General features: G+C 58.1%; 8 protein-coding genes across 8 annotated transcripts; 4 read left to right on the top strand and 4 right to left on the bottom strand.

Annotated features, from left to right (window-relative positions):
- Positions 1 to 1,885: 1,885 nt before the first annotated feature.
- Positions 1,886 to 2,131, bottom strand: PUNSTDRAFT_23939 (uncharacterized protein; the record flags this gene model as incomplete). The annotated part of the gene is made up of 1 exon (XM_007384344.1): positions 1,886 to 2,131. A coding segment is annotated over one exon (246 nt), but the record flags the coding sequence as incomplete, so codon positions are not given.
- A 2,115-nt stretch (positions 2,132 to 4,246) lies between these two features.
- PUNSTDRAFT_144039 (uncharacterized protein) lies at positions 4,247 to 5,590 on the top strand. Its single transcript, XM_007384343.1, has 6 exons — positions 4,247 to 4,495; positions 4,543 to 4,622; positions 4,687 to 4,782; positions 4,836 to 4,893; positions 4,955 to 5,120; positions 5,176 to 5,590. Exons 1-6 carry the CDS (start codon positions 4,381 to 4,383, stop codon positions 5,342 to 5,344), a joined length of 684 nt encoding a protein of 227 aa, XP_007384405.1. The 5' UTR covers positions 4,247 to 4,380; the 3' UTR covers positions 5,345 to 5,590.
- Positions 5,591 to 9,713: 4,123 nt separating this feature from the next.
- Positions 9,714 to 11,048, top strand: PUNSTDRAFT_52850 (uncharacterized protein; the record flags this gene model as incomplete). Its single annotated transcript, XM_007384342.1, has 3 exons — positions 9,714 to 9,720; positions 9,814 to 9,956; positions 10,013 to 11,048. 3 exons carry the CDS (start codon positions 9,714 to 9,716, stop codon positions 10,769 to 10,771), a joined length of 909 nt encoding a protein of 302 aa, XP_007384404.1. The 3' UTR covers positions 10,772 to 11,048.
- Positions 11,049 to 12,781: 1,733 nt separating this feature from the next.
- PUNSTDRAFT_103303 (P-loop containing nucleoside triphosphate hydrolase protein) lies at positions 12,782 to 14,891 on the bottom strand. The gene is made up of 7 exons (XM_007384341.1): positions 14,683 to 14,891; positions 14,264 to 14,466; positions 14,099 to 14,201; positions 13,925 to 14,038; positions 13,694 to 13,870; positions 13,553 to 13,633; positions 12,782 to 13,481 (listed from the first exon to the last, which is right to left on the bottom strand). Exons 1-7 carry the CDS (start codon positions 14,855 to 14,857, stop codon positions 12,928 to 12,930), a joined length of 1,407 nt encoding a protein of 468 aa, XP_007384403.1. The 5' UTR covers positions 14,858 to 14,891; the 3' UTR covers positions 12,782 to 12,927.
- A 544-nt stretch (positions 14,892 to 15,435) lies between these two features.
- PUNSTDRAFT_69152 (Pkinase-domain-containing protein) lies at positions 15,436 to 16,509 on the top strand (the record flags this gene model as incomplete). Its single annotated transcript, XM_007384340.1, has 2 exons — positions 15,436 to 16,362; positions 16,414 to 16,509. Coding segments are annotated over 2 exons (1,023 nt in total), but the record flags the coding sequence as incomplete, so codon positions are not given.
- A 1,914-nt stretch (positions 16,510 to 18,423) lies between these two features.
- PUNSTDRAFT_52848 (uncharacterized protein) lies at positions 18,424 to 20,689 on the bottom strand. The gene is made up of 4 exons (XM_007384339.1): positions 20,605 to 20,689; positions 20,236 to 20,543; positions 18,896 to 20,180; positions 18,424 to 18,843 (listed from the first exon to the last, which is right to left on the bottom strand). Exons 1-4 carry the CDS (start codon positions 20,627 to 20,629, stop codon positions 18,569 to 18,571), a joined length of 1,893 nt encoding a protein of 630 aa, XP_007384401.1. The 5' UTR covers positions 20,630 to 20,689; the 3' UTR covers positions 18,424 to 18,568.
- A 312-nt stretch (positions 20,690 to 21,001) lies between these two features.
- Positions 21,002 to 22,024, bottom strand: PUNSTDRAFT_52847 (uncharacterized protein). The gene is made up of 4 exons (XM_007384338.1): positions 21,627 to 22,024; positions 21,342 to 21,560; positions 21,235 to 21,288; positions 21,002 to 21,178 (listed from the first exon to the last, which is right to left on the bottom strand). Exons 1-4 carry the CDS (start codon positions 21,749 to 21,751, stop codon positions 21,133 to 21,135), a joined length of 444 nt encoding a protein of 147 aa, XP_007384400.1. The 5' UTR covers positions 21,752 to 22,024; the 3' UTR covers positions 21,002 to 21,132.
- Positions 22,025 to 22,385: 361 nt separating this feature from the next.
- On the top strand, positions 22,386 to 23,457 carry PUNSTDRAFT_52846 (RBP11-like subunits of RNA polymerase). Its single transcript, XM_007384337.1, has 4 exons — positions 22,386 to 22,442; positions 22,603 to 22,661; positions 22,827 to 23,138; positions 23,200 to 23,457. The coding sequence occupies exons 3-4, from the start codon at positions 22,853 to 22,855 to the stop codon at positions 23,334 to 23,336; spliced, it is 423 nt and encodes a 140-aa protein (XP_007384399.1). The 5' UTR covers positions 22,386 to 22,442; positions 22,603 to 22,661; positions 22,827 to 22,852; the 3' UTR covers positions 23,337 to 23,457.
- The last annotated feature ends 505 nt before the right edge of the window (positions 23,458 to 23,962 follow it).

The following is a 23,962-nucleotide window of genomic DNA, read 5'->3' as shown; positions in this document are numbered from 1 at the left end:
CCTCGTCGGCAATCTACCTACCTACCTACCGACCTACCTTGGAGGAAGGTTGAAGGTTGATTCTTGGTGCGCCCAGGGGCTTAATGGTAGGTAGGTAGGTAGGTAGATTGCCGACGAGGTCCCGGTAGCGGAACAGCCGGTTGCTGCGCTGCACGTACGCCACTCGTGCAGTCGGCAGCGTGCCAAGCAGCTCGACGGTTTTCGTGAGCTGATGAAGCCGACCGCACCGTCTCACCACCGGCACCAAAAAAGTCCTAGGTACATGTGTACATACAGTGCTATGTAATGTAAGCTAGGCAAGCCGTCTTCAGCTGACTGGTGGAAGTCCTGTTCCTCGTCAGTGCGTTAAAAACCCCCGACCACCCCGCAAAACCGCTTGGGAAAAAAGCGGGGTGGGGGGAAAAGCATCATCGAAGGAAACACGGATCTACAATTGCAGTCAAGCGCAATGGCATTCAGTGGGACAGCCACCCTCGAAGTGATTTCCACGCCGTGTGAGATAAGTTTCAGAATGCGACGGACGGAGTCGGAGCTCTTCAGCAACGGACCCTTATCTATTCCCACGATGATTCAGAAGTCCAGCTTATAGTACCGTGAGCACCGGGGGGAATGCCACCTGAGTGCGCTCAGGGCTACTCCCACTTGCGTTTAGCAGATGAGATAAAGGAATGTTCGCGTTACCAATACATACACCCTCATCCATCATAACCATTTTCCGTAGGTGCAGATTTTCATCACTTCGGGAATTGGAACAAGTCCCGCCACCTTGCTTAAAGAACCCAACACATACCGCCATACATGATCTCTGCTCCTCGTCCCAAACCACTGGCATGACCATGAATCACCGGCAAATGTCGCGTCAATCGTCACCTAACCCGAGTCCACTTGAGGAAGGTTACCGCTACGCCAGCAACAGTAAGTCATCAGAGTATTTGTTTTGTTTATGTGTCTTCACGCGACCTCCACCAGCACAGCACCCTGCTGAAGAAAGACAAGCCATCGCGAATTCGGAGAGCATCTATCTGCAATACGTGAGCTTGTGCATCCACTTCGAAGCTTCTATAAGCCGACCGAACTCTCACCAGATTCTGTGCATCGTCGCCATTACGGTGCAGATCATCACCAGCCTCGCAAGCGCCAACACGTCAGACAATTTTCTGTTGGCTGCCGCGGTTATCCTGGCCAACTGCGCCTTCGTGTGCGCTTCCGCTGCGGCGGCGATCCTACTCCTCGTTCCGGAGCGCGTCGACAAAATCGAGACAGGCCTGCTCATCAGAGTGGGTCTGGTCTGTACCACGATGGCGATGGTGTTCATCGTATGTGCAACGTCGCCCGTAGCGGTCATCGCCGTCGTTTGCGTCATCGTCTGCTTGGGCTTCTTTCTCGTCGCTGCGATCGTGGTTCTGTGTTCTTCATAAAATATGCGGTACATACACTTCAGCATCGGTGCGGTCCTGATGAGAATATTCACTCTAAACCAAGGAATGAGGTATATATCAGTCTTCATTCTATCAGCGATCCGGTGGCTTTGAAGATGTGAAGATGCAACACCATATAATTGTTTGTTCCGCCTTGAATTATCGTGGGATCGTAGCTTCACCTTGTACCTTGGTGCGGATGAGTCGGCGGCAGGCGCAGCGAGGGCCAACGCATGAGGTTCCGGAACTGGATCCCGCCCTCTCCTCCGTCCCCGGTCTTCAGCGTGACCGCACGCTGGCGCAGACGCTCCGCGCCCGACTGCGAGCCGTACCCGTACGAGGGCATGTCCGTGCACGAGCTGATCAGCAGAGAATTCCGCGGCCGTCCACTGCGCGACGCTGGCGTGCGGCTGCGTCGATTTGCCGCACAGGTCGCCGAGGGACACGTTTGGGCTGGGTTCCGCGCTCGAGCCACACACGTCGGAGTGCATGACGAGCACCCAGTCGGGTACATTCGCGAACGCGCTGACGCCCGCAAGCGGTCCGCCGTCCGGGCCCGCGAACGGCTCCAAGCCGACTGCGGCGGAGAGTCTGGCGGTAGCAGGGAGCATAGGGTGCAGGAGGCGTAGGAAGGCAAGAAAGCTGGGGGTGATCGAGTATGAGACAATGTTGTCGTCCGCGCCGTGCTTGGAAGGGTACTCCCAGTCGCAGTCGAGTCCGTCAACGTTGGCTTTGCGTAGAGGGCGGTGATATTGCTCGCGAACGTCTGTCGGCCCTCAGGAGTTGACACCGACGGCCAGAAGCATCTGCGAGTGGGACCTGTATGTCAGCCCCTTGCAACGAGTCACGGTGCAACGAGTCACAACGATTCCTCCCCGTCCATCCACCGATGCTAAACTTGACCTGCATCCCCGCCGTATGTGCATACTCCACAAGACAAGCAAGCAGCATCGGCGCACTATCGGGGCTCGGTTTCTCCCCGCGAAGTCAGCGGCATCATTTCGTGTGAGGACGTGATCCTATTGGACAGGCAAACCTAAAAACAGGAAAGTCACAAAGAGACGCAAGAAATGCAAACTTGCCCTTTTGAACCCAACGCAATAACGCGGGGACATGTACTGCAAGCGAGTTCATCGCCGGGCAACGGCGCTTTCGAGTGTGACCTCCGGTGACCATCACAGTCAGTGACATGCCGCGTTGCGGCTTTAGTTCGCGGGTTCGAGTCGCAAATGCGAGTCTGGATAGAGGGCAGATCCACGGTCGTTTTCCACATGTCCGATTGGGTTTTGCAGATATGCGCAGCGCACAAATCGGGCGTGTAGATTACCACCGTCGGGAGCGAGGTTGCAACCATGCGTGTTTAATGGGCGCGAGATGGGCTGGGCGGCTGGACGAGGGAGCCTCGAGACCGATGGTGAACATGGGCGCCGGTCTAGAAGCGCACCGCTGGGCACAGTCGCCGACTAGCCGCATCCCAAGTCGCGGATCATGCAGTCACTAAGACAGGAAGTCGCATAACACGTGATATGCCGGAGGGCAGCGGATGCGGAGTCCAATATTATGGCACTCCGCCACTCGGACGTTGAATGCGGCATCAAGGCAGCATGCCTAATACAGCATGCCCCGACTTTGCTCGCGGCTCGCTTAGTCAAGTCGCGCAACTGGCCGCCGTGGTCGAGCGGATAGTCGCAAAGTCGGCGACCTGACTTCGATCCGAAGTCGCGGCGTCGACATCACTGTATACAAACCCACAAAGCCAGCCACTGGTAGAGCATGCACTCCCGAGCAACTATTTCTGCATGAGACGCGAGAGATCGGCTGAGAAGAACCGCAGCGCGAGCAGACCGCGCAAGACGGATCTATAGGCCCCGCTCGGCGACACCTGATTCTGGAAGAATCAGATGACTCTGCTCGCATGCGTAACACTGTGAGACAAACTTAACATATTAGACCAGGGGCTTGCCATATGAGGAGGACAAAAGTCAAGAAAAATCAAATCAGGCGCCTGATTCTCACAGAATCAACCCCAACCGAACGGGGCGTTTGGCAACACCTGAATCGGGTTTGCCAGAAGCCCTTTCCCTTAGGCGCTGTACTATATGACACCCTCACTTCGACACTCCCGCCGAATCGTCAGAATTTTGATATCTCAACATCTACCGCACAGTTTCGCTTTGTTCTTGCTCTGGGAGCTTATAGGACATATCTGAACATGTTTCACGCATTAGCAAGAGAATTAATCTGCTGGAACTCGAGCAATGCTACCTCGAGCAGAGTCACGCTGTGATGAGCTGCCGATGCGCCGCAGGACAATAGCCGAGCGGACTTCAAAAACCGCAAGCGCATTGACGCCCAGCCGCGCGACGCGCACCGACACGTTGACGGTACACAACGACGATCTCTATTTCATCTTTATCCATGTCTTTCTTTCTATTCATGGGGCCTGCAAGGGATTAACAACAAAGTAGGGCGATGACCGGCGCGGGACGAGAAACGTCGCAACGAAGAGTCTGGCGGAGCTCGAAATCTTGATGGCGGCAAGTACTTCCGATGCGTTACCCGTCTGTGACTGACGATTCGGCGGGATTGAGGAAGTGAGGGTGTCATATAGTACGGTACACGGGTGATTTGAGAGAATCACCCGTCTTTGCGATTTGACCTTCCGTGAAAGGCAATAGATGGCTCTAGAAATTTTCGGTTAAGGCAACGGCGTGAGACATAGCTACCTGTAATGGTAACCCTGACGGGTGATTCTTCTGAGTCACCCGTGTACCGTACAGCGCCTTAAGGTGAAGGGCTCGTCGCTGGCGGCACGGGTGCCTGCAACTGCCACGTGGCCACCAAGCGTGCAGCGCGCACCCGCGTTGCAGTTCTGGCCCAGCGCTGGCGTCTGGCGGCTTCATCGTCGTCCGTACCCTTATCTGCCTCACCCTGGTCAGCGCCTTCTTGGCTACTATATACAATGTTCACGAATCAACAACAACGCCCAGCCGCAAGTCGGTCCACTTCGTACCGTGGGGGCAAGCGGGCACTCCTTGGCAACCCGGGTCCTGCACCCGCGTGGCGTATGAACGCCAGTCAGTGGCTCGCAAACGGTCCTCGGTGCACTCATCGAGCGATACAGGCCCTGCGAAGGAGCAGAAATTGGGCAGCAAGATCCTGCTCAGCTACCTGCCGAAAGACGTGCAGGAAGAGGAGATTCGGGTACGTCATCGGCACTTCATGATCTGCATTCAGCGAACGCCGATCCACGCGAACACATTGGCAGGAGCTATTCATCAACACAGTAGGACCGCTGAAGGATGTCCTGATTGTCTATAACAGTCATGGGGTCTCGAACGGGATGGCCGTTGTTACGTTCCAAGTGAGTGTTTGACGGTCATTTTTCGCCACATACCTTCGCTCATGAGCTGCCAGAGACATGGCGACGCAGGCAAAGCACGAGACAAGTACAATGGCAAGATAGTTGACGGGAGTATGTGTACCCACATACGTTCATCCACTTCCGACATAACATACTAGGTCGGCCCGGATAGAAAACCCAATCAAAATCGAGATCATAGTAGACGGCACGCCTGGTACCCTGGCAACCCCAACGCCATTACAGCCTTCCCTTCTCTCTCGCCTCGGTGGGCCCGGTCCAGCACCCCGCTCACCGACCACACCGCGGAATCCTCTAATGACCGCGGTGCCCCCCTCGCTGTACGCTACTCACGCTTGCTTCGAATCCTTGGCCGATGATTTATGTCCTACTTAGAAAACCGAAACAACAGCTTAGGACTCCGATCGGACCTGCTGGCCGACGGCGACACCTCAAGAAGGGCGCTAAACGAGTGAAGAAGACGGCGGCGCAACTGGACCAAGACATGGACGACTATCGCGCTGGATCCCACGGCGTTCCCGCGTCAGGGAAGCCTGAAGCCTGAAACCCTGCTCTGGTCCATACCTATTGCGACGTCTTTGTCCTGAGGACATGCGCTACACGTGGGATAGTCGTGGATGCGATAGTTATACTCGTGCGCGTTTTTACAACGTGTTTTTCTTGCCTCTCTCGCGGCTATCTTGTGACCAGTTTTGATGTTGACGCAATCTACCTCCTTTAGTTGACGTTGGCTTCGGAGTCAGACCGTCGCATTTGTTCGAGCTGTTGTGCCCTAATATAGTGATTTCGGTGCCCTCAAGGTCTAGTCGAGATGGACACGATGCCGATGGCTGCATGGGAGCCGTTCCCAGTGATGGACGCGCGCAAGGCTGCCACCCGCCCTCGCTCGTTCTCTACGGACACAATGTCCGAGGCGTTACACTAACTGCGCCTACCGCATCCTATCTTCCGCTTCACAACCACTTCATGTCTTCCGGGTGTCCATATAGGCAGCTCCGATGCCGCCCGGTGATGCTTCTGCCATGCCATGCATATGCTGACCCTGTGACTGGGTGACGGACCAAGCGATGTTGCACGCATGGCGACGTCTGCATAGGTGGCTCGCAATACATTTGCGGATGTAATGCGGTGACTGGGCGCACGCCTACCTCCCAACGTATCTTCATTGTCAGAACGTCTGTTAACTCTCGTCTTTGCATTTCCCTTTGAAAGGCCACACTCAAACGAAAATAGACAATCACTCTATTGTTATGAAGCTCGTCGAGCTTCTCTCATCTCTCGTTACATTCAAACTACCATATCGAGAACATCGCCGGACATCAGAGCCTCAATTCTGTGGCGGTGGGCTTGCGCGACCTTTGCACATGTTATTGTAGCAATAAATGTGAGTACCCAGCAGCGGACTCCAAGACGCCGATCCTCCTGCACGATGTGCCAAGCTACGTTCATGTGCCCGACGCCATCGGCATCGCTATGTAAGTCCTCCGCCAAGTCAATGGGGCGCCAGCTGATCTGCTCGAACGAGTCACTGGAATAAGAGCCGCTTGACTAGCATCCACCTTTCGTGAAGGTACAGCGGTCATGTATACCTTTGTCATATAAATCTAATTTTTGCATCGAACCTGAGGTATGGTAGGTATGTTTGAGATGTCCACGTCGCGCCAGCATTGTGCTCATCGACAATTGGGTGCGTTGGGGCAAGGTGCAAATCACTTGGCGGTGTGTCATCCATCGCTGCGGATTCACCAGTGGCAGTATTGACGAACCGCTTGTTTCGCGCTAGCTATGCGGCCGTTTATCCAAGGATAGGTAGGTACATGAGATATAGTCACTGACGGCAACCGGCGGTACCAGGCACCGGTATGGAGGCCCACCGGTACCCGACCCATTTGCCATCGTATAGCCTCCTTCGTCCCAAATCGCTCCGCTTAAAGGTAGGCACACACGAAACCCTCGAGCACGCGATGTTTCCTTTGTCTTTCTTGCGACGATGCAAGACGCCCGATGATCGCGCAGATCGGCCGGCGCCTCCCGTTAGCCCAACTGAACGCCCGCGCCCGATAGTTGCAGATTGCAGAGAGTCGTCTCGATAAGCAGAAATGGAGCGTTAGTGGCCAACGGCGGATCCCCCCCGGCGGTGGGATAGCGCCGGCCGGAACCAGTTTCGATTGCACGGTGCTTGCAGTGTACTAGTGGGTATTAAACCCATATCGAGCCATGCCCGCCGAGGTGCCTAAAAACGATCCGCCTCTGGTGTTTCGCTGTCCGGACCCGAAAAACCGTGGCTGCATCCCCCGCACAACGGTCGAGGTCACTCCTTTGAATCGCCGGGAGCAAATCCGCCTGCCTGACACTCAAGTCTATCTGTGAGCGACAGCCGTGCTCTGTTCAGTCGATGCGATTGCTTTCGTGTCCAATGCGGTCCCCCCCCCGGCCGGCCGGCCGCTGCCCCGAGGTAGATACAAAAATTCCTATGATATATATTGTGATACTCACATGGGCGTGCGCCTGATCAGAGATTGGCGCGCGCTAAGAACCGGGCGTCACGATTCGAGTCATTGACGCGATCGTACGGTGCCCCGCATGGGAAAGAGGGGGCATGTATGCTGTGTCAGGTTCCGTGCGGCGCGGGGTGCCCCGAGTTGATAGCGAGTCCTGAGCTATATAGCGGCATGTGGATGGAGCAGGGCCGTGTCCACAGGTTGCCGCGTAAGCTTTAATCGAACCTGTGGCGCTCGAATTCCAGATTTTTTAAAATTTACGGTAGAGAGGGAGTGGCGGGAGAGGGCGTTACGGGAGCAAGAGGATCGTGTTGGGGCAGGCGGCGCGGATCCGGCGAAACGAAGTACTGCCACAGCTGGGCTGCCTGCCGGCCCGGGATGTATGGAGCTGGGGGGCAAGGGTCGAATCGCAGCATAGCAACGCTGCGCCGTTGTGCAGAAGTCCTGGTGGCTGTCTTTTGCTACTCCACCCGTGCGGGGATCCGAAAGCCTTCGTCATAGACCGCTGCCGCAGCAATTTGGTCAAATGTTGTAATGACGACAACCGTGACAGTGGTGTCGTTGAGCAGGACTGCCGCATCCGGACGGCTCTGATTCGGTGGTGCGGATGGTACAGCAACTGGATAGCCTCTGGGAAGATCGAGATTTTACAGGCCTGTTTTCTTTGACAGCATCAGCATGCCGTGTCGGTAAGGGCCCATCCACAGTCCGCAGATAATCACCCGTCTATGGCTGGGGTGGCGTTGGAACGAAGGAGCACGTCGTCGTGATGATCGGGAGGCAGCAGGTAACAACGCCTAGCGTAGGCGTCGATCGAGACATTACCGCGAGATTGTCAAAGGCTAGGAGACGACTAGCGTTAGGGAACCTCTGGGTGGCATAAACAACCTTGTGCTTATCAGGTCCGAGTCGCGATAGCCTTCCCATTCTATTGAATTACTCGTTAGATCGGGCAGTTATGAAGTGCCCGACGTTGCCAATGGCAAAAGACCTCAGGCTGGGGCAGAGCATGTGTGCGCGCCGCTGCCACCAGACCGTAATACTTCTGTCGGGTAAACCTGACGGTGTAGACACATAAAATCGTAGCCAGAACAGGGTCGCGTATACCGCACACCTCCGCGCCGGGATCCGAGAGCGTTCGTCCGCAACAGTTGGGGTGCCGCGCGGGTAGGAGGGTATATATCTAGGCGTATCTCCGAAGGTGGAAACCTATTTAGACACGGAAGCTAGCGGTCGAGCCAGTAAGGTGCCACGGTGCGCCGGGGTGTAGGGCAGGAAGGGACCGGCGGCGATCAGATTTTGGCGGGAGCGAGTCCAGGCGCCGCAGAGGGGATGGACCGGGCCCAATGCAGGGTTATATATAATGTCATACAATGACACGATATGGTCCCTCTTCTTTCGGTCTGTTTAAGAACGAAGGTTCGTAGTGTTGACTGGGTGAGTGAGAACGCGGGCGAGAGCTATATCAGTGGATGCCCGTGACCCGGGCGGTTGTCGACGGAGCCTGGACGGCGAGACCCCCCAATGCATCGCTGTCAGCGCGGGAACGGCGTGAGGCACTGTACTGATAGTCTGATACGCCCATCTGGAACCTTCTAGCGGGAAGGAGATCCATATCCAAGCGATCTTTCTTTTTTCAATGTCGTCTAATATATATATGACGGCGGAGCAACGGCGTGGCGTCGCGGATTCCGAGAGCGAGAAGAGAACGAGAGGGGCGCCGATAAGGGCATCTGCCGTCGCTCACACCCGCGACTGGGCCTCAAACCCCAGAGAGGACAAAAATTACTCGGGATTGCCGCAGAAGGCGCGCCCTGGCTCTCACGCTGGTCTGGCTACGGATCTGCTCTGGCCAGCTGGGACACGGGGGAGGGGAGAAGAAACGGGAGGGTGTGTGTTCATGATTAGCGAATCGCCGTCTGAAACTCTGAGAAGGGGCTCTGGGCGCTGAGAAGCGCTGGTGTCAGTATAAAAATCGGCGCGCGGTCACAGGGCCCGAAGGCTAACGAATTGAAAATGCCACGTTGGGCTGTAAGGAGCCCCGTATGGGACTGCCGCGATGGCATCTCTGTTGTGAGTCCGAACACGATCTTGTTGTTGTGGCACCCCCCCACCAGCCCGCGCTGTGACGTCTTACGGCAGCGCGCGAGACGATAATTATCGGTAGACTATCGCAACAACATTGGGCCCCGTGCTGAGGCCTGAGGCCGTCGAGCGGAGAGCTGAGAGCTGAGATGGGATCGAAAGCGGCTAGGGCATCTGGACCCCGAAATGGATCCCGTTCACCGTTCGTTGTTTGTTCTGCGTTGTTCTGGACGCCGCCGGGATTGTCCGTGATGCGGTGGGATCACAGGCGCTATCTTTGCAGCGGGCGTTCCCAAGCGCAAAGGCAGCAGGTGGTTGAGGGATACCATGTCCCGCGGAGAACGATGGAATATACCGGTGGCCCATGGAACCGATCGCGGAGGGGATAATGGGGAAGGGGAGGGCCACGGGCGGAGCGTGATGGGAGATTGGGACGGCGCCGCCGGATCTGGAATCGGTCGCGGAATGGAAGAACGCAGAAGGGAAGGAGCCTGTGGGAAGCGTGGAACGAACCCGGAGGCGTGGGCACAAATAAACAAGCAAGACGCTCAAAAGCCTGCGCGTTTCCGTGTGGAGTCCGCTTGCTCCCCCCCATCACCCGACATATCTTCCTCCCCGACACCCAGCCCATGGCCCTCGCTTCCGCCGGCTATCCTCAGCTCAGACCAGTCAAGAGACAGCGCCGCACCGCCACTTCCGTCCTCGCCGGCGACTTTGACCCGCTCCCGCAGCGCGACGTGCTGACCAGCCTACTCAACGGGGTCGGGATATATCAGGAGGTGGAGATGACACAGGAGACGCGGCGCGCGAGGAAGAAGGAGAAGCGGGAGAGGGACAAGGAGAAGCGGCGCGGTCAGAGGGAGAAGGAGAAGCAGGCGAGGGCAGCCTCGGGATCGTCGTCGGTAGAGCCGTCCGCGAAGGCGCGCGGCAAGCAGCCCCAGCACCCGCACCAGCCGACCGCCGCGCCCTCCACGTCCGCCTTCTGGCGCGCGCGCCCCGCCATCCACATCGCGACCAACCAGCGCACCATGTCCGTCACCCCGCCACCGATGCCGCATTCGCCCGGCTCGACCCCCGAGCCCGACGACACGGACACCATCACCTCCCGCACGTCGTCCAAGCGGCCGCGCACCCCGGACGACGACGAGAGCATCGGCCGCGCCGCCTCGCCCCCGCCGCCCGAGCCCAAGCCGCCGAAGCAGAAGAAGAAGCGCGTCGCGGCGCGCAAGGGCTGGAAGGGCTGGGTCGAGGGCTCGCCCCCGCCGTCCGAGAAGCTCATCAACCTCGACCAGGTCGTCGTCCTCAACGAGCGGCGGACGCGGAGCGGGAGGATGTTTGACGGCGTCGCGCCAGGCCCCCAGAACTGGGTGAAGTCTCTAATTTAATTCAGCGGTAGGACCGCCCAGAGCGCGCCACTGAACGATTCCTCGCCTCCGACAGAGGCTCGATGCGGACTCCGACTGAAACGACCCCCCCCCCCTTCCTCGCCATCACCGCCTCGATATACCTCAAGCCCCGAATAACCCGAAACATTACGTTGTACCGATTCATCTACCCTGCCCATCTCTTCTGTGTCTCGCGCTACACTACCACAACAAACTCCCTATCGTCGTATCTTGCCCCGTGAAACCGCGCTGTTAAGCTATGTATTCCCCTTTTCTTTCCCATCCCCGTCCGCTTGTACATCTTCACGACTTTTTCTTGGTCTCAGTCTTCTTTAACGGAATCACCCTCATCAATTTGTGGTCGCCATCTGGCTCCTAGACATTCTTGCTACCGTGCTCTGCGTTGTCGCAATCAAAAGACTTGTGTCTGCTTCTCCATGGCGCTCGCTGATGTGTATTTCCGTGCAGTTGAGATGCATTCGGTATGGTGTGGTCGCCATGGTGCCCACAACTGCAGTCCAGAGATTAACATCCATTGTCCATTGTTTCCATTCCCTCAGCACCATTGTTCTCTCGTGACGGGATCGCACTGCAGGAATTCCCGCGCTGGGGGGGATAGAATGACTGACCCCCCTTGTGTTCGGGGGTATTCCTGGCTCAGCGCCCGAGCACGATGCGCCCTGAGCACACCCAATTGGCGGAAGCCTGCGTTTTCCAACTCCGCGAAGCTCCTTTATCCGGCCGTTCGCTTCGCCGGCTTTCTCCCTCCGCCGCGTCTCCCGCCTTTGGGGCGGCTTCCACGGTAGGCACTACTACTGGCCCAACCAGCCCATCTCCATTTTTGACTCGGCCGATGGGATTAGACGCAGCAGGGGTGTGGTCCCTGGCGCGGTATCCTTGGGAGACGCTGGGCAGAGGCCCGGTGGGTGGGAGCCGCTGATGCGTTTATGTTCTGTTTGCCGAGAGTTTTTTATGCTGCGCTTTGTGCTCGGTTTCTCTTTTTTTTTTTTCCTGGAGTTATCTTCCGGCGCCATCTCGTCTTTTTAGCACGACTCGGTGGGGGTGGGGACAGGACCCCTGGTCACTCTTTCCTCATCGCTGATTGAAGGCGACGAGAACACGCGCGCGAGGAACAAACAGGGTCGAGCCAGTCGACCGGGACGTTCATGCCGATCACTGCAATGAAATCTCCCTTGTTCCGCGATTGTCAGTCAATGAACAAAGGCAGGGGCCTCGGGCGCGGTTGGGCGTCTTCCTACATCGTGGTCCTCTCTCTGATTCCTGCGCCAGGTTACTTTATTATTGTTCGAGGGAAACGGGGAGCGTGTTCACATGGAATGGCTCGGAACGGATCTGATCCCTCCGAGCTGTCGCACGGTGACGACCGTGGTTCGCGCCATCGAGTAAGGAAAAGATGTGGCCGACAAGAATGCTGTACGTGCTAACTCAGGGATGCCGGGGGCGAGAGAGGGAGAGAGGGCGAGTCGTATCAAAATATTGGCGCCGTCGTGTGCAGTAGATGCCAACGGCCCTGATGGCGAGCTATTTCGACCAAGATCATTATGCATTCTGAAGGCTGTGTGCATATATCATCGCTCGTGTGTGCTATAGCTATACATCTCGTACTACGTCGTGTCAATAGGATTGCCATGCTACTATATCGCACAGCGACTCACGGTCGCAGATGTTGCGATGGCTTCGAGAAAATTAATGTTGAGTGGCTAGGTCGCCGATAATCATGTACGTCTTTATGTATCAAGGCTAGGGCGGCGTGCGCGCGGGACCACTCCTTATCTTACGAAGCTGCACCTGGAAGCCCACCCTCCCATGCGCAAGGTACATTTACAGCCTGCGCTGCCCAACGCATTGGGGATGTATTGTTGGGTGGGAGTGATGTACGTCAACATGACACTGTATTGTGCTACAGCTGCCGCGGCCGGGATACGTGAGCGAGGTCCCATGGTAGATCCGGCGAAGCGTCGGAAATGAAACAAAGGCGTATAACGTGCTACGGAGAGCCTGGTCACAAGCGCGCTGCAAATATAGTCTACGGACCGAATGTTTCCTTGCGTTGAGTGGTTAGTACGTGACTAGAAAGAACACGCGATTATTATGGACGTTCTAAGAGGTATATGTACGCTGCCGGGGACGGTAAGTCATCGTCCAGAATGGCGCGACGACCACGTCGGTGCCTTGCCCAGAATCCGCTTCACCCTCGCGAGCCGTTTCGCGATCTTCTCCTCCCGCACCCTTCTCTTCTCCTGGCTCTTGCTCACCCCGCCGCCCTCGCGCTCCTCCGCGACCGTCTCCCACACGTACCGCTCGATGCACTCCTCCATGTGCCGCTGCAGCACCGCGTCGAGCTCCTCGCCCGCGCTCGCCTCGGCCGAGTGCGTCCACTCGAGGTCGAAGCCCCAGCCGACCCGGTGCGCGGGCAGCCGCGCGGAGGGGTCGGAGGTCGGGTCGTAAGAGGCCTCGTGCAAGATCTGCGTCTGCGTCGAGGCCTCGATCAGTGGCGCGGTGCTCGGCGCGGCGGCGGAGGCGAGCGCGCCGTCCCGCCACCAGTTGATGAACCACGTCGCGGCCCTGTGCACGTCCTTCTCGCCGCCGCGCTTGAGCATCCGCAGCCTGTCCGCCAGCTGCTCCAGGAACTGCAGGACGTCGTTCGTCGGCGGCGTCGATGGCGGGAGTAAGGTCAGATAAGCCGGGGCTGTAGGCAAGGAGGCGATATGTGAGCCGAGTGCTATGATATATTTTTGGAGGTGGCGAGTGGACACCGACCGATTGGGTTTAATACGTTGAGCCTGTAGAGCAGATAAGCGGCGAGCGACTTCGCGTCGTAAAGGCCTTCTTTGATACCAGCTGTGGATTGTTCAGCTCCGGGTGCTCAATGCGCATTTGGCCGCTTGGATTGATCCGAACCTATTAATGCAAACTTGACTCCACGCTCAGCTCCGCGGTCGCCCTTTCCGAGGTAAGGAAGCATGACGCCCGGGGAGTCGTACGCGTATATTAACGGCGACTCGGATAATCGGACGCGGGTTGAGAGGGCCTGGGTCAGACCGGGGTTGACCGACGTCTGGAAAGCTTTCGGCGTCGCTGGGGGCTACGGTTATACGTCGGGAGCGTCGGGACGCGGAAGGCGCTGCTTACGACCGCGAATTCCGATGTTTCTGAGCGCATTGAGTAAACTCGATTTTCCGACGTTAGGCATGCCAACGACGAGAACGTTGAGCTCGGGCGCGCCGGCGTGCTGCTGCGCTACATCTGCGTTGTCTCGTTTAGTAACGGCACCTGCCTACACGTGTGAAGCAGGATGGGACATACTTACGAGGAGCTGGTGAAGCGCCTTCACGTCGGCGCGTCTGTGCCACGACGTATAGAGCACGCGTTGGTCGGGAAATTTGGCGGCCATGGCTCGACGGAACGGCTGTAGTTTTGCGTATGAATTCCACGAACTGGCTTCTTTATGAGCATACACGTGTTACGCACCTCGAGGCCCCATTCCGGAACGAGGTCACGTTTATTAAATATGACTATACGTTCGCAAGCGACTCCTGTGCCGGGGGAGGCTAGCGCCAAAGCGCGAGGACCGCCTATGGCCCGTGCGGGGTTGAACGAGGGCGCTGCGGCGGTCGCGCCAAAGTTGAAGCCTGTGTAGCGGCCACGAGAAAAGCGCCAATGTTGCAGGGCACCTGGACGGCAAAGGTGGGGTGTCAGCATGTGATAAACCAAAGCCAGGAGGGAAAATCGTGATTGGGGTGTTGGTCCACATTGGCATGGGGGGTACATTGAGAGGGTACGGGAGGAATGGCAATAAGGCATGATCAATGGATGATGTAGGTTTAATATGTTGTTAGGAAGAGTATGAAAGGCATGTGCGCGGTGGCCGCCGGCATCTCATGGCTCACCTTCGAGCTTCCCATTGATACTCGTGAGTGGAAGCCGCGCATCGCGGACCTCCAACACCACGTCCGTCCGCGTCAGCAGCGCGGGTAGGTTCTGCGCAAACTTCGCCATATGGCCTGGGTACCACGATGGCGCAGGTGGTAATAATGGCGGTACGAGATGCGGTAGTGCCTGCATGATGAAGATACGATGGCCGTGTCCGCAGACTGCGCCAACGCCGGATTACGAGGAGACCGTGTGCGATGGCGTCCAAGTACGGTGGGTATCAGGTGGTATTATAAGCTTCAGTTCAGCCACATTAGCGCAGAGACGACCACTGTGAGCGAGGACGACGAAGTGCTGTCGCGGCGAGAGACAAAGAGTCGCGTTACACGTGACCTCATCCTCCTTGTCTTCTCTCCACCTCCTGCGGTGAGCTCAAGCGAAAGCCGTGAAGATTTCGGCTGGCTGAACTGGATTGTCCAGGCATGGATATTGTGCAAGTGCGCACCCTAATGAAGGCCGCCATGAGAGACACGCGACGTGCTTACGTCGGCGACTGGTTGCCCCGCTGCATAGGCACATTGGCAGGTGTCAATGGAGACGAATTCCAAACATAAAAGTCGCGCTGTTCAACTTGGACCAACAATCCACCTCGCTCGCTGGAGACGACGAAGACGACACATAGCTAAACTGCTATCCATCATTCCTATCACCGCGCAACAGGCTATCTTGGCTCTCGTTTCTACCAACATCCGCTAATCGCAAGCACAAATATGGCCTCTTCTACCGCCACCAACGTCGTCGCCGCCGGCCCTCGTGCCTCGCCACTTCAGTATAACGCTCCCCTCGGGACCCGATGGCAGAAGGAGAAGGACAAGGCCGGAAAAAACGCCTTCGAATTCCCCGAGGACCCGAAGTACGTCGGTCCCTGGATGCTCGGCGAATGCGTCGGCAAGGGCGCCAGCGGGCGCGTCAGAGTTGCGCAGCACCGCCGGACCGGTCAGCTCGCCGCCGTCAAGATCCTTCCGCTGCAGCCCATCATCAGCTCACGCGCCGATCTGGCGACGGCGCACGCCAAGTCTGAAAAGTTCCGTCTCGGCGTCGACAAGGAGATTATCACCATGAAGCTCATGAATCACCCCAATATCATGCGCATATATGACGTCTACGAGGGCGAAAAGGAGCTCTTTCTCGTCTTGGAGTACGTTCAGGGCGGCGAGCTCTTCGATTTCCTCGTCAACCGCGGGCGCATGGCGCCGTTCGACGCGCTCCTCTACTTCAAACAGATCATCGGCGGTTTAAACTATGCCCATGCTTTCTCCATCATCCACCGCGATCTCAAGCCGGAGAATATCCTGATCGCCTCGCTCGACCCGCCGATCATCAAGATCGCCGACTGGGGCATGGCTGCTTTCGCTCCGCCTTCTTCTCATCTAGAGACGAGCTGCGGCAGTCCTCATTATGCCAGCCCCGAGATTGTCAACGGCGAGCGGTACACCGGCTGCGCGTCCGATATCTGGAGCTGCGGCGTTATCCTGTTCGCTCTCCTAACTGGTCGTCTGCCTTTCGACGATAAGAACATTCGGGTTCTCCTCGGCAAAGTTCGCTCCGGGAAGTACGAGATACCCTCCTACGTCGATCCCGAAGCGAGGGACCTCCTGACTCGCATGCTGGTCGTTGACGTGCACAAAAGAATCAAGGTGCGTTATTTTTGCGCTGGTTGCCTCACAAGCACTGATTTTCGCTCGTAGATGTCAGACATTTTATCGCACCCATGGCTCCGGCATGATACTCCCTCCATACCGTATACGCCAGCACCGTCCCTTTCCGAGCTCGCAGCCCCGATAACAAATGTCTCCCTGGTGGACGCCGATCTCCTCGAGTCGCTGCGCGTCCTGTGCGGCAAGCACGCGACAGCGGAAATGATAAAGTCGGAATTATTCAGCCCATCCGGGCACGGCACGCTGGTCAAAGCGTTTTACTACCTGCTGAACAAGCACCGCCAGGTAGCGCTTGAGGGCGATAGCATGTTCATGGACGTCGACCTTGTCGGCGCCGGGGAGAAGACCATCTCGAAGCAATACGTTGTGCCGATATCTTCACGAAACCAGCGCTTCACTCGGATCAGGCCGCGTATGGAGCCACCCACTCCGCCTCCCTCGTGCCCGCCGCCGCCTGCTCCTCGACACTCTATGGCTGCCGTCTCTCAGCCTGGTTCCTGCCCGCCGCCGCCGCCGCCGCCGCCTCGGCACTCGCTGGCCGCCTTCTCCCAGCCCTCCAGCCGCTCCCGCGCGGCCTCGCCACTCGGTCCACGCGAGCCTCGCCAACGGAGAATGTCCGCCGCCGAGGTCCAAACCGCGCGCATGCGACCTGTCGCCGCTTCACGCGCGCATACGGACCCGGGCACCATGTACGCCGGTCAGGGCGGTCGGTCGGGACCGGCGCAAGACGCGATTTCCTGGGCCCGTCCCAATAATATTGTCGCCCCCGGTGGCAAGGCAAGGCGGGTGGATGAAATGCCCTGGACGCAGTCGCCGCCCCAGTTGTCAGTGCCGTTCAACACTCCGCAAAAGGTCCATTTCCTGCCGCAAGAGCGCCCGGCGCCGGCGTTGCATGCGCCCGTCGCCGTCCGACCCGGCGCACCCGGTTCTCTGCCGCTCATGTGGGACGCTTGCGCTTCGGAGCCTACGACTCACCGGACGGTCAACCGAGTCGCGGATACCATGAACGACATCCCTCCTCGGCCGATGGAACCCGGCGCACGGACGATGGATAAGGAGCATTGGGACCAACAATCACCACGTCTGGAGGTACAGGATGACCTCAGCTTCGGGAAGGTGTCCGCGCAGTCGATGGGCAGCTACGTGAAGGTGACGGATCGGAAGGACAGGAAATCGCGGCGTACGTTATACTATATGTCACATGTCGACTCGGACGCTTACTCTGGCTGTATAGCTCCGGCACTGGACTTACGGGCGACCAGTCCATGGACGCCGCTGTCTCCCACGATGTCCCAAGGCGGTCCCATGACTGCGCCGCTGCCCACCCCGGTCGCCTCGCCGGTCATGGGCGAGTTCAAAGGCTGGTTCTCGAACCTCTTCCACTTCAAGCAGCAGCACGTCCTCTACTCTGTTAGCGACCTCGCGACCACGCGGGACGAGACCGTCCGACTGCTTGCGGTTCTCTGCGTCGGGATCGTGGGCGAGGACATCGGCGGCCGCCTCGTTCTGCGCTGCTGCCTGGAGGACGTCCACGACCCGGTCAACGGCATGCAGGTCCAGCGCGCCGTCCGCTTCCGTATCGAATTCTCGGCCCTCGGCGGCCAGCCGGCGTCGCACTCGTTCCACCCTCTGGCACCGCCGTCGCCCGTGTCGCCCGTCATGGTCGGCGGCACCGGCACCGGCGCAGGCGCGAGCTCGGCGATCTCGCGCAAGAGCTGGAAGAACGGCGTGGCGAGCGGGTACCAGTGCGCGATCGCGCTCGTGCAGGAGAAGGGCTCGGTGTCGACATTCCGGCAGGTGTACCAGCACATGCGCGCGGACTGGCGGCTCGACGGGCTGCAGTCGCCTGTGATGCCGCCGACGCCGCAAAGTCCCATCCAGAGGTTTGCTGTGCCGACGTGATCGGGCTTGCGTCCTCTAGGTGCCGGTAGGCAACTTCGAATGTACTATAGACGCAGCGTGCATATGCGAGAGCCAACACATTCATACTCACAATAAATGCATGATCGATATCGCTTCCTTATTAAGTCGAGTTGAGCGGGAAGTCATGAACCGTCCATTGCAACACCTGTGTATCAAGAGTACAGCTGCATAGACGTCGAAACGTAAGGAAAGGCATGGGGTAACCTACGTGAGACACATTATATACTAGTACACATCTAAACCAAGCGAGAGGGGGCATGGGTTATGCGGGATTCTCGGCGGGGGCCGCTCCCCGTTCGAGGTCCGGCGGCAACGTCGACGAAGGCGCCGGGTTGCGGCTGACGCCACGAGAGAGGCCGCGCAAGAATCCCGGACGAGAGAGCGACGACAGAGGGCCGGTCGAGACGGGTGGAGAGGCGGGCGTTTCCGTTGCAGCGGCAGGGGCGGGTGAGGCCGGTGCTGCCGCATCCTCGGCCGGCTGGCTCTTCTCCGTCACCGCTGGAGGTGTGGTCGTGATACGGAGCAGAGAGGTATATGCTGTTGACACCACGTCAGACACGCCTCCGTGAGATTTTTTAAGAAGACTTACGTTGACGGCAAACGGGACAGAACCAGCCCTTCGCCTTGCGCTTTCGACGCGGCTGGGACGGCGCTGGGGCCGGTGCAGCAGGGGCGGCGGTAGTGGCGCCGTTTGCGCCGTCACCACCCTCGCCGCTGGTGCCGGCCGCCTCCGCGACGGGTTCTTCAGGCTGGACAATCGTGCCGCCCGCACCAAACTCGACCATGTTGATCGCGCAGTCCTTGCACGCGACGAGGTGGCGGCACGGCAGGAGCACGACCTCGCGCGGCGAGGACAGGCAGAGCAGGCATTCTGACGAGGGTTCGTCGTCCGCCGGCGGAGCGGGGGCAGGCGAGGTGGGCGGGTAGGTGTGTGGTTCGGCGGCGGCGTTTTCGGCTGCAGGCGCGGGCGCGGGGGTGGATACCGGGTGAGACGGCGTGTTGGAGTAGGACGAGAGACCGTAAATCTCGTGCAGCTGGAACGTGTGCGGGCCGATGATCGCCTCGCGCTTGACGACCTTGACGACCCACGGGCGGGTGTCCTCGACTTCCTGTTGCTCCTCCCCCTCGGCCGCAGGGGCGGGACCATGTCCGAACCGTACGACATGCAGGTATGTAGCCTGCTCGTTCGGGGACGAGAGCGGTACGCCTTCGGCGTCGAGCGCGCGGAGGGTAATGACGACCCTCACGCCCTCGTCGTCCTGCGTGCCCTTTGCATCTTTCGTACTGCCACCCCCTTGCTGTGCGCCCGAGGATCCGGCTTCGGCGTCCACCACCGCAAGCGCCGGCCCGGCGATCGAACGATTGGCGTGCCCGCGACCGGTGCGTCGGCGAATGTGGAAGTGGCTGAACCGACGCCTGCGCGCAGCCTGGCTTTGCGCGTCCGCGGTGCCGTTGGCAGCGGTGGTGTGGGTGCTGGCAGAGGGGGCGGTGGGGTCCGGCGGGTTGGTGGCTCCCGTGGGATCGGACGGGGCGGATCCGGCGGAAGGCTGCGCATCGTGTCCGGCGTGGTGCTCGAAATGTCCGAGCTCGAGGATAGCGCCGTCGTCGAGCGTGAGACGCCGGCCAAAGCCCCCGTCGGTCGTCATATTGAACACGGGCACGCGGGTGAGGTCCTTTGGATCGGCGGGGGCGTCGGCCGCGAGGACGACGGAGACGTCAATGGCGCACTTTGGTGCATCACAGTCGTACTCAAATTCGAGGGCGTGGTGGTGGTCGTGCGTCTCGTCGTCGGCCTGCTTCTCGAGCGGAGTGAGGCGGAGCGTGGGACGTTTGAGGTTTACCAACGCCTGAAGGGTCGTTGTAGGATGGGATCCCTGTAGTATAGGTCTAAGATACCGTTCCCTTCCTTAAGGCAGTGGTCAGGCGTACCTCCTTGCTCTTCACTATCCAGTTCTTGACGGTGTCCAAGGTAAGCTCGTCCTTCGTCTCCTTCTCCTTCGCGCACGTCCAGTCCGGCCCACTGCTCACGATCCCGATGTTGGGGCCAAACAACGTCTCTTGCTTCTTCTTATCCTTGGCCGCCTCCGCGCCGTCCTGCGCCCTCGCTTGGGCGTTAAGCTGCCCGACGAGATCGTACACATCGGTGGGGTGCGGCTGGACCCCGGGCTGCTGCCGTGGTGTGGTCGCTCCTGGCGAACCACGGCGTTGCCGGCTCCACGCCAAGTACTGGCTGTTATCTACGTTCGTGGGTCGTCAGCGCATTGTCCCACACATTTACAAGGGTTTTGTTGAGCGCACATCGTCCGATGAGGGTGGACGCCATGGGGGGTAAGAGAGAGAACAAGCACCCAGTAACTAATCGGAGCTGTGCTGACGTGACCCAGGCGGGCTAAGAATACATCCTTCCCCCTGGAGTCTCACTCAGGAATATCCGCGCAGCAGCCGGTGAGAACTCGGACACCAGATGCGCGTTATCGGAGAGAACAGGACGGCGGATGATTGGCCGTCGAGCAGATCTGAAGACACGCCACGAAACAAACCCACGCATTTCGCGCACGCGAGGAGCAGCAAAGCCGCCACCGGGCGTCCAGAAATCACAGGTTTCAATGCACATGCGGCCGGGCGAGAAGCCGAAGCCCCGAATTGAACGACAGAGGCGAGATCGAAAGGCGACAATCGCTCAGGAAACGCAGTGCGCAGCATCGCACACGTCAATTCTTTTGCCAGTCATGAATGCCATATTGCATGTGTATGTCATGTCACATGTGCGCGGTGCGAGAGGAAAGGAGAATAGTAACATCAGCAGAGGGCGACCGAAATACAACTTCATGCAATAAGCTTCACGACACCGCCCGCCTCCTTGATTTTTTTCCTGCAGAGGGGTAAATATTAGTATCGCTCGAAGGTCTGTAGTAAACCTGGACTCACTCCGCAAGGGCCGAGACGAATCGCGCCTTCACGATGAAGGGAAGCTTGGGCAATCTGGACCGGGAATGAGTATCGGACATGACCTTCGATGCGGGATGGATGCTCACTGGCCGTTGCCCAGCACCTTGCCGTAACCATGCCTGAGGGTATCGATGACAGGGACGACCTCCGAATCCTCCGTCAAGTCCTTCTTCTCCTCCTCCGGCACAAGCGTCCACAGCTTGTCGATGTTGATGATCGGGCGCCATTGGTGGTTACGGGTCAGGTGGAAGCGGCGCATACCGACCTTACCGAAGTAACCAGGGTGGTACTTGTCGAAGTTTGTCCTAGCAGAACGCATCTGCACGTCAACATCTCTTCCAAGCTAATGTCACTGCAATCGAAAAACGCACCTGTGGTGGTGCTGGCCACCGGCGAGACCACGACCTCCGGGGTGCTTGCGGTGCTTGCCGACACGACCGTGACCAGCCGAGACGTGGCCGCGGTGCTTGCGAGTCTTGGTGAACCGGGTGGGCATTTCTGAGATGCGAAGACGGAGTTAGCCTGGTGTCCCAGTAACAGTTCTGCCAATGCGATATTGACAAGCAGCGAAACAGGCGTGGAGGGTGCTGAGACGTCCATTATCGCAACAGGATCCTGAGCGACGAAGCTGAGCGCTACGACATCCGGTCAGAACCTGGCCCATCCATCGTCCCAACTCCGGATTCTAGCGTTATCCGACTCCCAACGACTCGAAGGAGCATCATAGAGCCGTCCGACGCAGTTCGGACGAAGCACCAGCAGCAATTCCACAGATACTCACTCTTGAAGGGGGAGGCGGGTCGGGATGCGGTAGCCCCGAAAAGGTAATCGGGTGTTGGGCGTTGCAAGCCTGGGAAATTCCTCCCTTCTTTGGCCTGCCTAAACCGACGCGCGACCTTTCCGAGTCAATTTGTCTCTGACCACGACAGCCTTCACGGTGAGTCCTCGCAGTATCGCTCAGCGCGCCATTTTCCTGCATGATGCCCGGCCTTTGGCCATATATTTATTGTCGGTGAAATACTGTTCATGATCGCAAAACGTGTTCTGATCTCCCATTTGAACCTTTTTCAACTTTGACGCGTGGACGAGAACTTGTCGTGCTGATGAAGCTCTCTTGCCGCAATTCCTAGGGCTGAATCGTCCGCTTATCCTCCCCCTCGATAGAGAAGTCTGCGAGGAGTGCTGAGGTGAGCCCGAATGCCTCGCTATCTGGATGATTATACACTGCATATCTTCAACCCTCCGAGCACCATGCGCTGAGGATTTCATATTCACCCTATTCTATGACTCTCCACAATCCCAGCTCTCGACCTTTCTGAAGAGAATCTGACTCTAACATCCTATCAGGTGCCCTTTCATTGGAGCCATCCGGCAACGCACTCGTCTCGTAGCACTTGATCAGGATAGTGAGTACTGAGCCAATGTAACTTCCGTCGAATGATTATAAACATCGCATACCATCTGTCAATCCTCCGAGCACATGTGTGATGAGGATTCAGCATATTCACCCTATTCTATGACACCTTCCCCCATTCTTTTCCGCTTAGAGCCTTGCTAACCACGAGCCACAGACCCGCCCTCGCACTCCCTCGCCGTCATGAACGCCCCGCCCCGATACGAAGCATACGTCCTCGAAGACGGCGAGAAGCCTGTCGAGGTCATCGAGGATACCAAGATCCCGAACGCGGCGACGATCAAGATCGTCAAGCAAGACCACACGCTCGCGAACATGATCCGCGCCGAGCTGCTCGCCTCGCCGCAGGTCCTCTTCGCCGGCTACAAGGTGCCGCACCCGCTCCAGCCCTACTTCCTCATCAAGCTCCAGACGGACGGGAGCGTGACGCCGACGGCCATCATGGAGTCGGCGTGCACCAAGCTCATCGGTGCGTTCTTCCTCGCATCTCACCGCGCTTGAGACGATGCTGATGAAAGCCGTTTGCGCAGGTCAACTGGTGACGTTAGAAGCGAAGTTCAAGCGCGAATTCTCGTTCCGTGACGTCGATGCCACCACCGCGGAGGATCCATACGGCACGGGCAGCGCCACGACTGCATGGCAGCAGAAGGACTACATGGACTTTTAAATGCGATTGTCTGCCTCTTCTGGTCTTTATTTGTGATATGCTTCATTGATGCTGTGATAATTCCTGTATCTTTAGACCTGTACAATATTGATTGCGGTTCAGTATGACCTGCGAACAATCTCCCGGCCCTAAGATATGTCGAAATGTCGTGGCGTTATTACCTCATTTGCGTCCGATGATGACGTACTACGAGAACTGAGGAACGTACGCGCATCGCTCACTGGGCCACCGAGCCTCACGACAGACGCTCGTTCTGCAGGACGTACCGCTGTACACGATGTAACGTACTAACCACGAACACTCCGACGTCTGAGACGCACCGACGAGTAGAACGAGCGCGAGGGTTCACCGAGCTCGACGAGGTCTGATGTGATGTATGAATCCTCGATTGTATTTGAGAATCTATACGCAACCTGGAGAAAGCCAGGGCAATGTACGGGATGAAATTCGTCGCAGAGAAAGCAAGACTAGCCACCGTATGAGATGCCGGGATTGTGTCCTCTTCACAGGCTTAGAGTCAACTGAAGCTCGCTAGGAACTCTGCATTCCTTCTCACTCTACGGGTTGTTACTGCCGCGAACCTGACGCCAATACGACAGGATATAGGTACGAGTACAACGTAGCAG

Source organism: Punctularia strigosozonata (assembly GCF_000264995.1).
Source record: "Punctularia strigosozonata HHB-11173 SS5 unplaced genomic scaffold PUNSTscaffold_7, whole genome shotgun sequence".
Taxonomy (NCBI): Eukaryota; Fungi; Basidiomycota; class Agaricomycetes; order Corticiales; family Punctulariaceae; genus Punctularia; species Punctularia strigosozonata.
This window is presented reverse-complemented; position numbering and strand designations above follow the sequence as displayed.

Coding starts and splice junctions, on each gene's coding strand:
- PUNSTDRAFT_52848 (XM_007384339.1), bottom strand. CDS start 20,629: ATGGCGTCCACCCTCATCGGACGAT. Junction 20,544..20,604: donor GTCCACCCTCATCGGACGAT/GTGCGCTCAACA, acceptor CCACGAACGTAG/ATAACAGCCAGTACTTGGCG. Junction 20,181..20,235: donor GGATAGTGAAGAGCAAGGAG/GTACGCCTGACC, acceptor CCTATACTACAG/GGATCCCATCCTACAACGAC.
- PUNSTDRAFT_52847 (XM_007384338.1), bottom strand. CDS start 21,751: ATGCCCACCCGGTTCACCAAGACTCGCAAGCACCGCGGCCACGTCTCG. Junction 21,561..21,626: donor GGTGGCCAGCACCACCACAG/GTGCGTTTTTCG, acceptor GCGTTCTGCTAG/GACAAACTTCGACAAGTACC. Junction 21,179..21,234: donor TTCGTCTCGGCCCTTGCGGA/GTGAGTCCAGGT, acceptor ACCCCTCTGCAG/GAAAAAAATCAAGGAGGCGG.
- PUNSTDRAFT_103303 (XM_007384341.1), bottom strand. CDS start 14,857: ATGCAGGCACTACCGCATCTCGTACCGCCATTATTACCACCTGCGCCA. Junction 14,202..14,263: donor TTCCGGAATGGGGCCTCGAG/GTGCGTAACACG, acceptor GCAAAACTACAG/CCGTTCCGTCGAGCCATGGC. Junction 14,039..14,098: donor GCTTCACCAGCTCCTCGTAA/GTATGTCCCATC, acceptor GAGACAACGCAG/ATGTAGCGCAGCAGCACGCC.
- PUNSTDRAFT_52846 (XM_007384337.1), top strand. CDS start 22,853: ATGAACGCCCCGCCCCGATACGAAGCATACGTCCTCGAAGACGGCGAG. Junction 23,139..23,199: donor GGCGTGCACCAAGCTCATCG/GTGCGTTCTTCC, acceptor CCGTTTGCGCAG/GTCAACTGGTGACGTTAGAA.
- PUNSTDRAFT_144039 (XM_007384343.1), top strand. CDS start 4,381: ATGTTCACGAATCAACAACAACGCCCAGCCGCAAGTCGGTCCACTTCG. Junction 4,623..4,686: donor TGCAGGAAGAGGAGATTCGG/GTACGTCATCGG, acceptor ACACATTGGCAG/GAGCTATTCATCAACACAGT. Junction 4,894..4,954: donor TGGCAAGATAGTTGACGGGA/GTATGTGTACCC, acceptor CGGCCCGGATAG/AAAACCCAATCAAAATCGAG.